The sequence below is a fragment of the Anarrhichthys ocellatus genome, unplaced genomic scaffold (assembly GCF_004355925.1).
Source record: "Anarrhichthys ocellatus isolate YVR2014 unplaced genomic scaffold, GSC_Weel_1.0 scaffold7, whole genome shotgun sequence".
NCBI classification, from domain to species: Eukaryota; Metazoa; Chordata; class Actinopteri; order Perciformes; family Anarhichadidae; genus Anarrhichthys; species Anarrhichthys ocellatus.
The window spans coordinates 11,709,392-11,724,109 of NW_022280037.1; the positions used below are offsets into that span (position 1 = coordinate 11,709,392).

Sequence of the window (14,718 nt, forward strand, 5' to 3'; positions counted from 1 at the left end):
TGTGTGTGTGTGTGTGTGTGTGTGTGTGTGTGTGTGTGTGTGTGTGTTTTGTCACCAAAACGCATTGTTTGGATCCTTGAGGTCGGAACGAACTTGATGAATGCATTTCCTTCCTCATAAGACATTGGCAAAGATTATTTTTCTTATATATTCACTACTTGAAATGTGAACACAAAGTCCCGCCCTCTTGCAGGCATAGGCACTAAGAATTATCTTTTGTCATGTTTTGATTCTAAGGTGTGTCTTTTTATTTGTCCCTTTGTTAAAACAGGTGGAAAGGGCGTTTTCTGTCTGTGGCACCATTGAATATATGGCTCCAGAAATTGTGGAAGGAGGAGAGTCTGGACATGACAAGGTAATTTGTAGTTTTATGTTTTATGCTGTCATCTGTTTGATCAAATCAAGCAGCCCAGGCTCTCCGCTCTGTATCCCTGAATGCGTGAGCTCTCCAGTGAGATTTCTTCGTTTCGTCTGTTAAACCAAAGTCACGGCTGGTTGCTTTCATGCATTCCAGGCGGTGGACTGGTGGAGCCTCGGCGTGTTGATGTATGAGCTTTTGACTGGCGGATCACCCTTCACCGTTGATGGAAATGAGAACTCGCACACAGACATTGCCAAGTATGGATTCTCCCTGATCGTCAGCCACAGGTTTCAGCCAACCTTCTGTTAAATCACTCTGCAACACTGACCATGTCTGTCTCACACGTCACAGGAGGATTTTAAAAAAGGACCCTCCGTTCCCCAAAGATATGGGACCTCTGGCCAAAGACCTCATCCAGCGACTCCTCGTCAAAGATCCAAAGAAGAGACTGGGCTCGAGTCCTAATGGAGCGGAGAATGTCAAAAAACACCCGTTTTACCAGGTGGAGCTCATTGCTTGTCTTGAATATTTCACAATATTTAGAAAACGTAAGTGGCAGGGTGGGCTGTTACTCCACATAACAGGGCTGCTTTTGAGTGAGTAGCATTTAGGAAAGACTGAGTGTTTGTATAAGCTAGGTTAATACGGATGGGGGATGAGCCACAATGTTTTTCTTTTTCTAAACTCACTTTAGAAAATAAACTGGGAGGACTTGGCAGCTAAGAAGGTGCCTGCCCCGTTTAAGCCGGTGATTCGAGATGAGCTGGATGTCAGCAACTTTGCAGAGGAGTTCACAGAGATGGACCCTACCTACTCTCCCGCAGCGCTGCCTCAGAACTGTGACCGCATCTTTCAGGTGGGAGTTCTGGGTTTGTGACTCATTGTTTAGTTGTTTACATAGAGGAACATTGCTTTGTGCTCCCTGCAGGTCATTGCACAGGACGCCACTTATATCTGCTTTGTGCTCGTGTTTCGTCCGGGCTTCGGTAGCAGGCCGTGTGAGATGTTGACACGGATGAAAAATTGCATTATACATTATCCACTTTTTGTCTGCGACTATATTTGTCATACTCCAGAGCAATTCAAGTAATCAACTGAAGTTTTGAATGTCCTCAAAAGGTTGCTGTAAGTCAACATGAGTCTGTCTGTGTGCACTGGTATTTCAAATTGACTAAAGAGTCTTTTATTGAAGTAATTGCTGCCATATGCAGCTCTTATTGAAGTAACAGATGTGAATGACTATTTTTGATGTAGCTTTGAACCATAATATGGCCCACAACTCTGTGCCAGCTGATGGCTGTCTGATGTATTGCATGAAATTTCAACTCTGATTGCCTTCTGGATGCTTGAGCTCGGCAGATCAATAGATCCATTAACGGGCTTCTCTCGTGGAATAAAAGGTTACACTTTGAGAGCATCATCACGTCTGTCTCGGTTACGCCTTCAGTCTTTGATTGCCAACTTCATCTTGGCTTTTTTTCGCTCTCAGCTGCTATTCACATAGTCTGAAATTTTGGGTTCTTTATAATTTGCAAGCCTAGCAATCTCTGAGATAACGACAGCAATCCCAATTTTAAATCGTGCACTTGCTCCCCCACGGTGCCTCACAAAACAAAATTAAAATTGCATTAAGAGCGCCAAGATGTAATTTCACAGCAGAGCAATCAAATATTCAAGCCTGGCAATTTAGGGCATCTCATTCATTCACCACCCATCCTTCCGTCCATCCATGGCTGTCACTACATACCAAACAGCTGTGTGTGTGTCGGGGGGGGGGAAGGGGGGAGGGGGGAAGGGAGAGAGAGATTAATGCCATCTCAAAGCTTTGGGTTCCCCACAGCTGGAATTAAGCAGGCAGCGCTCCACAATGACAGGCCTAACAATAGGAACAGCTGGACAGCCACTGTCACTCACACATTTACAGAATTGGGTTATTTGTGGAGCTGACAGGCTGGTTTGATATAGAAGCATCTGAAGAAAAACAAGTTTTACTGTAAATATGGAACTATATAAAGCACATTAAGTGCCTATAAATGACTGTAATGTATAACATATAGTGTAATCAGGAGGATTTTAATGCTTCAAGCTATTTCTGAGGCTGTAAACTGCAGCATTGGTTGTTTCATTTCCCTCTGTCCTTATAGTCCGACCCTCATTTTAAACGTAAACACGTAGAGTTCATGTGTTCCTGTGTGCAGGGCTACTCTTTCATGGCCCCCTCCATCCTGTTCAAGAGGAATGTGGTGATGGACGACCCTGTCCAGCTGTGCGGAGGCTCCGAGAGGCCGGGCTCTGCTGCGGTGGCCCGAAGCGCCATGATGAAGGTAAGATGAATGGACTTGGATCCCCCGCCACAAACACACTTACGCTAATGGCTGCTGCACAGACATGATATTTTTTCCTCCTTCTCTCCACTCAAACTTTTTTTTTCCTACTGTACTTGTTTTACTCAGTTTTCAGGAACGGCCCTGTTTATTTAACGATGCTTGTTGATCAATGCACTTGTGTTTTCTGTTCAACGTAATGCATTTGAGAAGGTAGCAGAGCGCTGCCTTTTGTGGGTTCATTGGGTTCCAATCTTACCATCAACATCCTGGGTACCTTCTGCAAACTGTGCTGTTTTTCAAGATTTATTATCAAATTTGGTATATTGGTGGTCAGGATTATAATTCATCTTTTTAGTGCTTTTCAGCCAAAAACCTCTTCGCAATGTTTAATTCAAATTAAAAGGGAAGTTTCAGCCATGCAGTCGGGGAACAATATGCTCCAAATGTGCTCACAATTTCAAAAAGACCTCAGCTCACCGTGCTCTACATGTTTTTATGCCATTCTCTGTCACAAACAGGAAGCTGCTGAACAGCTACTTGTCTTGCAGTGATCTTTAATATCTTAGTACAGATCTGGATAATCTAGATTTTCATACATTTGTCACTTCCACGTTTCTCTTTTGTGTGCAACTGAAACTTCAGAACGTTGCACAACAAGAGAAGTGTACTGGGTTGCTCCCTGAAATGGATTTCATGGACTGCTGCAGATCACTGGGTGGTGATAAACGTTTTAAGAAAATTTAAAAAATGCAGAGACACAGCAGTTAAGAGACTCCAGGTTTCAGGCTGTTCAGTAGTTATTGAATTAGGTGGCATGTTTAATATAAATGCTGTAAATAAGAACTCTAGATCAGACTTCAATTTAAGAAGACGTTTATTCCTCACCTGTATGAATCTTTGTGTAGAGAAAGAGACATAATATGGAATATCAAGAAAAGTGATTTATGTAATGTAAGCAGCAGTAGTTCCAGTATTCTTTAAAGAAAAGATTAAAAACTGCAATCAGAGTGTGCAAAGTCTTTATTTAACTATACTTTAATGAAAGACCTCACAACATTGAGACCATTCTTTAATTGAGGCCATTTGTAATTATGGAACCCTTTAGTGATTTCCGTTTTAAATGTTTATTTCACCAAACATCTTGTTTTGGTCCTCTGTTGCTCTGCAGGACTCATTGTTCTATGTGAGTTATGAGATGGACCTGAAGGACAGTGCTTTAGGAGAGGGCAGCTTCTCCATCTGCAGACCGTGCACACACAAGAAGACCGGACAGAAATACGCAGTCAAGATCGTCAGCAAGAGGTACAAACTCACATCCTGCCTGCTCCTCTGTGTTTGTCTACTCCGATGCTTCTGGCTGTGTGATGTTTATAGTTTCACTGGATAAATCAGTCGGCCACCCTCCACCTCCCCCTGGCAGAAGTTGGACCCTTATCAGCCTACTCTAAACATAATCTTTCAAAGTATATGAAATTAGTTTGGGGTCTTAATTTGATGAACGCTAAATAATGTCACATTTCTCTGATTTTATTTGCCTTATTAGTCTGTTAAAGGTTGCCAGACGTGGGTTGAATATATGTAAATGCATCTCTGCTCACAAACCTGTTTATTTTTGCTGTAAACTGCTAAAAAACAACAAGCTTTGATCGTGTGTGTTGACTGCAGTCCTACACTACACTCCAACACTCACATATTATGGCTCTAATAAGAGTGAGCCTCACTAAGGCAATCCACCGGACACAAACGCGTGAGCCCAATATGTCCGTGTCGGGGTGAAAACAATCAGCAGAGCAAAACTGCACTTTAAAAAGGATAGAAATGACTCTGAAATCAAAAATTGAACATTGTGGGAAAAGAACAAAGCAGAACAAAATGCCCGGCCCACACAACTCACTCTTGTACTGTACAAATGTCATACAAAAAGTAGAAAGGTAATATTCTGTTTTCTTTTCTAAACCCTGCTTTAGCCTCTCTTCTTACATTATACTGACTTCATTATTTGCTAATAAATCAAAGACACTTGAATCCAAAGTGCCCAGTATGGACCAAAAAGTCAATTGAAAACCTGTTAAATAATTCCAAAAACCTTCCTCTGCAAAAGTGACTTTGTGCCTCTAGTGTGTGTGTGTGTGTGTGTGTGTGTGTGTGTGTGTGTTTACGTTGTATTTCGTGACTGTGATCTGGTTCCTGCATGTGTTTGCTGTAGGATGGAGGCACAGACGCAGCGGGAAATGGCGGCCCTGAAGCTCTGTGATGGCCACCCTAACATTGTCAAGTTACATGAAATTTACCACGACCAGGTAAGGTTCACAACTTAAAGGATGCAACTGTGACCGTGAATTCTGTTGGAGCCTGTTGAGACTGCAGCTCAAACAAGTCCTGGAACTGGAACAAGGTTGATTAAGGGAGATGCTAGAAGCCCTCGAGGTCTTTCTTTATCTCTCCATGCATTGTCCTATAAACATCTCCCCGTGTTCTCGATGTTTCACACTAAAGGTATTTTTAAACTGTAGCTGTTCAAACGTCCATTTCTTGCCACCAAACAGAAACAACCTAGATTTACTCGTGTTGCTAATCGAGCCGCACACTTGAACCAAACTAAGTGTGCATGTGTTCAAACCGTAGCTTACCTCGGTTATTGCGATGGTGCGTCCGTGTGGCTGACTGTGTACAGGTTCATTAGCACCGGTCCTTCAAGCCCAGGAGCACCACTTTAGTCCTGATGAGCTCAGTGGGGTTATTACTGTACCTCAGAGGCCTGTGACCCAGATCAAAGCAGCGCTGCCTCGCTTCGCCTCAACCGAGTCCTGCTTTTGTTCCCAAAGCCCAGCGCTAATGAGAAACTCTACCCCGCCGCCCAGACACATTATTCCCTTCCCACTTTGTTTGCCCCTTTCACTTTTACTCAATACCATTATAGTTTGATCTCAACATCAGGAATGGGCTTTTTTATTTTTTCTCTTTATATTTATTATGCAACAGAAAAATTCTCATCCACCATTTCACACGTTAAGATTCAGCTGCTTCCAACATGCACTTCAAGCTGTAAAAGCAATTTCAGAGGATATCGGAGTATATGGGTTACAATTGAGTGTAACAGAGGTTGGTGAGAAGTGTAAATGTAGTGTGTGTGCTCCTGTGTGTTTGCTGTAGCTCCACACGTTCCTGGTTCTGGAGCTGCTCGGTGGAGGGGAGCTGCTGGAGAGGATCCGCAGGAAGCAGCATTTCAGCGAAACGGAGGCCAGCCGCATCATGAGAAAACTGGTGTCGGCCGTCAGTCACATGCACGACGTCGGAGTGGTGCACAGGGACCTTAAACCGGAGGTATTGGACACGCACTCAGCAGGACTGCTGCTCAACATTGTTTTCTGTCTGTCTGTGTTTTTTTTTTTTATGAATACAGACACACTGGATCATAAGCTTTTAAAAAGGAATGACTGTGTTTCTCTGAACTTGTTATGATGTGTCGTATTGCCATTCTGACTCTGCAATCTTCCACAAAACAAGAGTAAAATTGTTTGACCCTAACGTGGGTCAAAAGTACCTGGTCAGACAAGTCTTGATGTCTAATTTGGTTCACTCTTGAGCGGACCAGTTTTACCGAGCAGAAAGAAATGATTGCTGTTCATGTCTCCAATTGCTTCGTAGAACCTGCTCTTCACAGACGAGAGTGAGAACTCGGAGATAAAAATCATAGACTTCGGCTTTGCTCGCCTCAAACCACCAGACAATCAACTCCTGAAGACTCCCTGCTTCACCCTGCAGTACGCAGCACCAGAGATACTCAAGTACGACGGCTATGATGAGTCCTGTGACCTGTGGAGTCTGGGGGTCATTCTGGTGAGTGAGTGTGGGACACCAGAGCCCTGCTCCGGTTAACATCAAATCTGAACTGATGGAGAATCATTCATTATTAACTCCACATCATCCCCATGGGAAATAATCAAAGCAGCCGCCCGTTAAGTATTTTATGTTACAGCAATTTGAACAAAGATTGTAAACAATCCAAATGATTAATGGTCAGAGATGTTGCTTTGCTCGAGAAACAAATCTGCAAACATTTATGCAAAGAGAATGTGATTTAACTTTTAAAAACCAGAGTGTATTAAGATTTTATAATTCATAATATGCATCATGTTTAAATTAGGCTTTTTGACATGATCAGGTTAAAAGCTACTGAGGAAGCTTAAGCCCCTCATCAGAATGATGCCTTCAGTTTGAAGACACTGATGCTCAGTCAGGAGTAGGCTTGAATAATAGATCCTTGATTAGCTCTATTCAGGAGCATCGTTATTTGATAGCTAGCTCAGGCCTAGTTTAGTCTACCACGTTCCACAATGCTGCAGGAAAGTGACCTGATTATATCAATCTATATTTTGAAAAAAAATAAATAAAATCCTCAGCTCTGAGCCACTTTGAATGTTAACCAAAGCATTTCTAAAACCAAATTACTGTTTAACCATGAGCTCCATACAGCGTCTGAATGCACACATGTAATGTATGCATGTTCGGTTTATTCGTATTTGCATGATATTCATCTCCCTCTCTTGTTTAGCACGACAACCTTCAGCATCCTGTGGTGAGCTGACACAGTTTAACGCTCACCACGGAGCGAAGAGCAATCGGCCCGGCTCTCAGAGCTGGTTAAACACGGCACTAATACGACACGTTACTTCCCCAAAGCGGAGACGTCGTCTTAATCCAACCTTTCTCTGTGTAGAGGAGGAAAATTCAAAGGAGAGTGCAGAGAGTTGAGAGAGAGAGAGATCTCTGTACTTGGCCGGTCATCCGAACACAATCTGGGCTCTCTGTGCAAGTTCACACCGACGCCCCCTGGGGGGGATATGAGAGTAGTGTGCCTCATGGAGCTTTGACGAAATGGGTACTGACAAGCCGTGTGCACAAAGCCCTGGAAGCAAAGTGAGCCGACACAGAGAGGGAGGGAGCGTTCAGGACTGATCCTCCACTGCCAAAAGGGTTGTTCCCAACCCCTGTCATTATAATGAGAAATCAGATGTAAGTGGGCCAAGGTGAGCGCATCCTGTTCACTCATCTGAGCACAGAGCGCTCTTCTGTTCAGTGCTGGCTCAGCCACGGCCAACAACATGCAGCATAACAGTGGAATATCGTGGACAGTCGTGATCGGTCAAGAGCTCCTTCAAAGCATGTGTTTATTCCAACAGCAGATTAGTTAGAACACAGTAAACTCTCCCAGCTCATTGTAGGCGAAATGTAGCATATCCTGCCCCACACTGACTGTACAAAATGATTCCATTTTCCATTTTAACTAAACAGATTGTGGGGTTTGTCCTCTTGTTTGCAGTACACCATGTTGTCTGGGCAGGTGCCTTTTCAATGTCAGGAGAAGAGCCTGAGCCACACCAGCGCTGAGGAAATTATGACGAAAATCAAGCAGGGAGACTTCTCCTTTGAAGGCGAGGCCTGGAGGAATGTGTCCCAGCAGGCCAAGGACCTGATCCAGGGTGAGGATGGACCTGGTGGCTTGTTCTTAACGCCAGAGTCTTGAACTGAGCTGGAAGTTAGATGTTATGTCACCTTGGAGCTGTGGGTTAGAGCACATTTACATTTGAATCTGTTCGTGACACATTCTCTCCCATATTAAGAACATACAAAGTACAGGTGTAATCCCACTTGTAACCAAGAGTTACAATTGACTAAACAATTGGATCATAGATTGAACTTTTAACCCACAAAGTAGCTCACATCGACTGAGCTACCTGAAGAGGAAATCGCCTCCTCACTCACGTATTTGGAGCACCGAAGGTAATTATCTGTGTGTTGTTCCTGCAGAGCTGCTGACAGTGGACCCAAACAAGAGGATTAAGATGTGCGGCCTGCGTTACAATGCCTGGCTCCAGGACGACAGCCAGCTGTCCTCCAACCCACTCATGACGCCGGACATTCTTGGCTCCTCCACTGCCTCCGTCCACACTTACGTCAAAGCTACCTTTAATGTAAGAAAGGCCCAGCAGTGCACGCTTGTTTCAGATGTAGGTCAGGAAGTCTTTAGGTCAGGTTAGGAACTTTGGGCTTCCGTGTGTAAACCTGCTGCTGCTCATGAACTTTACGGAAAGCCACTCTTAAACACAGATTATTATTAGATTCGTTATGTTAATTAACCAAAGTAAAACGGGTGTTCTTAAATAATTACTAGGATAATCATGAGTTGCATCCCAGGATGGGTGCATCCCTTGGAAAACATCTGGCTCACCAATCCCCTTTTCTTTGTCCTAGGCATTCAACAAATGTAAGCGGGAAGGTTTCCGCCTGCAAACGGTGGACAAAGCGCCACTAGCCAAGAGGAGGAAGATGAAAAAGACAAGTACCAGCACAGAGACCCGCAGCAGTTCCAGTGAGAGCACCCGTTCCTCGTCGTCCTCCTCCCAGTCGCAGGAGAAGACTTTCCCAGAGGGCAACACCAAGCCGCAGCCTTCCAACAGCACGCCTCTCACCACGCCCTTGGCCCTGGGAACCGACTCCGAGCACCAACCGGCGCATCCGGCCTTTCACTTCTCAGAAGGACAGTAAGACAGCGAGAGGAGGAAAAAGAAAAAGGGAAATTCAGACAGTTTTACGAACCACAGGATGGCTCGGACCGGCGTGGAGACGGCTCTCTCCGTCCCTGGCAGCTCTCTGCATCTGGCTCGATTGCATGGACGTCCGCACGTCTCCAAAGCATGCAGCAGGAGCAGCAACACCTCAATATCAGTCAATCAACCTTCACTAGCAATAGCCTATTCCTTTTCATTTCTCTCTCTCTCTCTCTCTCTCTCTCTCTCTCTCTCTCTCTCTCTCTTTCACACACAGACTGTTTCAATCAGGGACCGGACCAGGAAGAAGTTGTCTCCAGTGTCCACAATGAGAAAAGGGGCGGCCCTACTGCCCCAGGCCCAGACAGACACTGGAGAGACATCTTCGGTCTCGTCATAAAGTCGCAGCTCGCTCTCTGTCCGCCCCGTTGTCTTTGTCCACGCCGCCAGAGGTTTTAAAGGGAAAGTCGTAGTGTTTACATCATGGATTCTTTGTGTTTCGTTGTCAAAGGGAGAGAAGACGTGACGTCGGCCCACTTCTCTACAAGATGCAGCAGGTTGTTTATATGTGAATTTTACAGACTAAGATTTATTTATGATAAGCTATATTGTTAACTTATTTATGGTTCAGACTGATCTGAAAAGAAATAGTGGATACAGTGAGTCTTTTGTGTACGTGTGTAAGTGTTACCCTATCAGCTCAAAAGACTGTTTCCATGTAGCCACATGGTTGTTCATTCATCTTTAATCATCAGACATCAGTGCTTCTTGTAGGTTACACAGTCATGCAGACACTGTAAGGCTTTGAAAGGTAAGAAGAGATTAACACCATTAGCTACGGGTTAATGGTTGTCAAATGTATGTTTACCAAAGTCCTTTGGACTTTTTTTTTTATTGGAGGCTGGTGAATTTTTGGGATTGAACTGCAGCTATGTCCAGTGGTCAAAACAAAAAGTAATATCCTTGTTCATAAGGATAAAAAAAAAAAAAAGCAACAGTAAACATCTTTTTATAGGAACAACTAAATGTGGATGTAGTGTGTTCAGCCAAATGTGTGGTTTTCTATATTGTTGTATGGGGAGTACTGAGCCTGAGGGGATGTGACCCCACAAGAAGATCTATATTTACATTTAATTTTGCCTCTGATGTGGGACTACGGTCCGATCCTCAAGCCAGTGTTCACCCCAGCAGTGGATTTGCCTTGTGCGGTTCCAATCAGCTTAGTGCGAGGTGATTGCGTCAAGGCATTTAAGGTTGAGTTTTCTGAGATCCAAGACGCCAAAGGGCAACTTCAAGAGGCTTCCTTTTCAGATGAATCCAAACTGTTTGAAAATGGAACGTTTTATTTGCCAAGAAAATGCAATCAAATCAGGTAATGGACAGGTTTAAGTCTCCGAGTTAAGGGTGGTGCTACATTAGGACATTTTAATGCCATATAGTGCAGAAAGTTGCCACTTGTGTCACTGGCCAAAGTCTTAAAACTACTGCAAAACATCTACCCTTGATAGAAACACCAAGTCCCCGAGGACAGACCTCAAACAAACGATGCTTTTGTTGTTGACATCCTCCCTTGCTCTAGTTACCATGTTGTACTGCATGACTGAAGTGGTGATCTTTGCACTGTGTGACAGCTCTCGTTTTCAGGCAGATATCTGGTTAGTATTTGGTCCCCGGTGCGTGATGTGAACTGAAACATCAACCTCTTCTTTCACTTTGTTTTTAGGGGCGTTTTTGTCAGTTTGTCACTTGATTTGATGCAAGTTTGTTTACTTGCACATTTGAATATGCCCGATTGAATTCGGGACTTTGAAGTTTTACTGTTTGAGGTGTTTAAACACCAAAAGCCCCTTTTTTTAAACAATAGCCTGAATATTGTAATGTCCCAATGTTACAATACTGGTGTTAGCCAGGAGAGTTAGGAAAGTAAACGCCGTGCTCTGTTAATCGTTTTTTGCAAGTATGTGTTAGTCTGTTTTCATGGTGATATTTGAAATACTGTACTCTGTTTGATGTGTACGGAGGTATTTGTGTTAAGTATGTGAAGCTGCCGAGACGCAGTTTCTCCTGGTTGATCAGGATACAAACTAGTTGGACTACTGTGTGCATTTAAACACACCCCCTCATCTTCTTCCATTTTAATGCACTCTGAATTTGAACCAAAGCATTAACTTCAAGGTAGCTGCTCTAAGCTGCATGAGATCTTTCCTTTCATGCAAATATGCAAAGAAATGCTTCACATACATCAAGGTTTCTGTGTGTTTTGTCCAACTGATGAAATCATTTGGATGTTTTTTAGCTCAGACAATTTTCTTAGTGTGTGTTTTGTTGAGATTCTTTATAGGATTTGAAATATCCATATCCAGCACATTATTATGCTTTAAACTATGCATCACTTGTCACTATTTGTGTTGCTTTTTGCCATTTCAGAAAGGCCTCACCAAATGGGTCCAAACATAATGCGTAAAAAGGGCGCCATGTGCATATACTGTACTCTCAGCCACAACAGAAGCAGCAAAGTAGAATCCGTCGGCCGTGTGAAGAGCTAGAATCCTTGGATCTGAACTGCCGAGCTCTTCTCTAACTTAGTTCGCACGAGTTCCCCGTTGCTGCCTCATTAAGCCTCTTTTCTTTTGTTTGGGTGTATTAATAGCTCAAGAGGAGGAAGAGGAAAAGTGGCCTATATTGAGCTCCCCTCTGGGAGCCAGGCTCTATTAGCTGATGTGCTGCAGTGCTGTTTGTTCCAAAGAAAACACCGTACGCCACAAACTGCCTCCTTCTTCTTCGTAGGGAAAATAACAGTGTATCACAGGAAAAGGGTCGGTTCACTACCAACGTCTCTCCAGGGCAGATTTTTAAAACTAGGTTTCCCTCCTTTGATCAACAACTTGTTCAGTGTGCCACTATGAGGAAGAGAAGCCAGCTTTGATTTGACGTCCTATTGGCTGTGAGACATTTTTGTTTATTGGTTCCCTGGAACATGAATGAAAGGTCATTTTCCTGCACACAGTGCTTCCTCCTTTTTTTGCTTTTTCTCTGAGTGAGGGTTGAAAGTATCCCACCTGATAAGATACACCTTTGTACCCTTTCTGCAGCATTACTTAGAGGGGCAGATAGTTTGGACTGTTGTGTAATTAAGTGACTGCATTTTAAATTCAAAGCATAGGATTTGGGGACTTTCCTACTTCTGTACTAAAGTCAAGTCTGTGCTTTTGAGACGGATGTTGGTGCTGAAGGTGTCATCGTGCTGTTGTGGATATATTGTCTGTGAAAGTGATGATTTCTTTTAGACAGATGCTGCGACTAGTGTGGCTCTGAGATCACATGGAGCTGTCCGGTGCTGAAGTCACCAAACCTGTGGTGGTGCTGCAAAAACAAGTAGCTTTCCACAAGGAGCCGGTATGAGGCTGATCTTAAAGGGGAAACCCTCTGATTTTACACAGCAAGGTCTTTGGGAGTACAACTGCATATGTGGAAAAGTCGTATAAAGAATTTTATGGCACAATCGGATACATTTTTTCAGGTTGTGTCAGCTTACCGGACCAGATATGGTCTTCAATTTCGTATAATTAATAGTGTTAAATGACACCCAGGTTTATATAAACTCCAGACATAAAGGTTTAGGAACTACTGCTTTGATGGGCCAGTTTTACTCAAATGACCAAACAAAGAAATAGGAACGTTTTCTGTAAGTTTTAATGAGAAAAGAAATGGAAATTACAGTTTTAAGGGTAATGTTTCCGATGCTGGGAGTAACACAAACACTGATATCTCGCATCACGGACACAGAAAACCAAAGCTGGATACCAGATGTTTGTCTTGCTCAAAGACACTTCAGCAGCAACGTGTATTTATTAGGTTTACTCAGCCCAGCGTTACGCTATCGTTAGCGGAGATTAAAGCTACATGAGAAGGTTTTAGTGTTTTGTTTCTTGAGGGAAACATTGATGCTTTTCTGTACAAAAGATTTTAGCGATGTCATTCAGTCCTCATGCCAACGTGTCACTTTAGACACGACCATCCTCTTCGTCACCATCATGCATGTGCTACTGCTTGATTCCTGTCAATATTTCTCAATTTCCACTGATTCTTATCACATCCTTGTCCTGTGACTGAAGCGTGTCAACAAGTACTGTAGCAGTGATTCCCTTTGAGAGTGCTCAATATTAAACTGTTTTAAAAACACGCAATCAAGCTTTAAAAGGCAAAACTTTGCACTTGTATGTTATTTTTATCATGCGATTGATTTTTTTTTTTTTTTTGTAAAACGAGAAAGGAAAAGAAATGTCTCTTTGATTTTGTGCAGGTTCAGATGTTTGACTTATTCATCTGTCTGTTTCTGAGATGATAGCATAATATAAACCTCAACGCCGAATAGTACTTGTACTGCAAGGATACACCATGTGCACACCTGCTTTCTTCAGGCACTGTGAACTTCATCATTCAGGTCTTTAGGCACACCATTGATATGAGGAAGAAAACCTTGATTTGCTTCAATAAATGCTTTACTTAGTGGCTGAATACATCTGTACTTGTAATAATAACCTGAAACCAGTCATGAGTCTTTTAATAGACATTTGGTTTCATTTTCAACTGTATTACTGAAGATATTTTGTGTGTACGATCTGTCAGGACAATAAATGTACGATTTCCTGTCCATTTATTGATCTCGACTAAGGTACACATCTTTTTTTTATATTTTAAAAATGGTATTCAAATTTAAAAGGCATGTTAGGAGACATGGGAACTTTATTTCAGCGAGCCGCCTCTAGATGGCGGTGTTTAATAAAGTGCCACTCTGAGAACAGTTTCCTGTGCAGCATGAACTCCTTTCAGACTTTACGATTTATTCATAGATGAGTCGGATATAAGATCGTGTTGAATATGCTTCAAAAGTCAAATAGAATTCGTCATGTTGTCTAGCAGGACTAGAGGTTTATGTCTTATGTTCCAGGTCGATTAAATGCATATTTATAACCAAATTAAGATTTGTGTCTTACAAAGTGAACCGTACGTACTGTAAATGTCCAGTTATATTATTTTTGTGCTCTGATTAAAATAGTTTTATGCAGTGTGGACCTGACGAAAGGTTTCCAGTCTCTTTTAAAAAGTGATTTTTAGGATGCACCCGAATTTGATATTGTATGACAGATATACAAGTGTGAGAGTTCAGAGGAAGATCTGAATGAACTCCAATGTGGGTGATGAGAGACTATTCCTGTTCGTGTGTAAAGTAACAATAAAGAACAGTTTGTGTTTCTAGATTGTTTGTCCTGTTTAGTGTTATCTGTGAAGACATATTTATTTTAGAAGTTAAGGGCTTTAGTGTTTTTGAATCCTTTTAGAAAATATTCAACTGTTCAAATATCAAATATTACATATATTCTCCAGTAGGGCTACAACTAATGATTATTTTCATTATCAAGTATTAATTAATAATTTCACCTAAAATACTAAAATGGACTTATTCACATTGCTTGTT

At 42.6% G+C, this 14,718-nt stretch overlaps 1 protein-coding gene across 1 annotated transcript in view; it reads left to right on the forward strand.

The window, feature by feature from the left end:
• The window catches only part of rps6ka5 (ribosomal protein S6 kinase, polypeptide 5), an 18,485-nt gene extending 3,987 nt beyond the window's left edge, over nt 1-14,498 (forward strand). The window contains exons 6-17 of the mRNA XM_031847580.1: nt 272-355; nt 515-618; nt 713-863; nt 1,056-1,217; nt 2,560-2,685; nt 3,857-3,990; nt 4,895-4,988; nt 5,842-6,012; nt 6,337-6,528; nt 8,012-8,171; nt 8,500-8,663; nt 8,944-14,498. Coding sequence (XP_031703440.1) covers nt 272-355; nt 515-618; nt 713-863; nt 1,056-1,217; nt 2,560-2,685; nt 3,857-3,990; nt 4,895-4,988; nt 5,842-6,012; nt 6,337-6,528; nt 8,012-8,171; nt 8,500-8,663; nt 8,944-9,237 — 1,836 coding nt within the window. The 3' untranslated portion in view covers nt 9,238-14,498. The remainder of the gene's footprint in view (nt 1-271; nt 356-514; nt 619-712; nt 864-1,055; nt 1,218-2,559; nt 2,686-3,856; nt 3,991-4,894; nt 4,989-5,841; nt 6,013-6,336; nt 6,529-8,011; nt 8,172-8,499; nt 8,664-8,943) is intronic.
• Nucleotides 14,499-14,718: the final 220 nt, after the last annotated feature.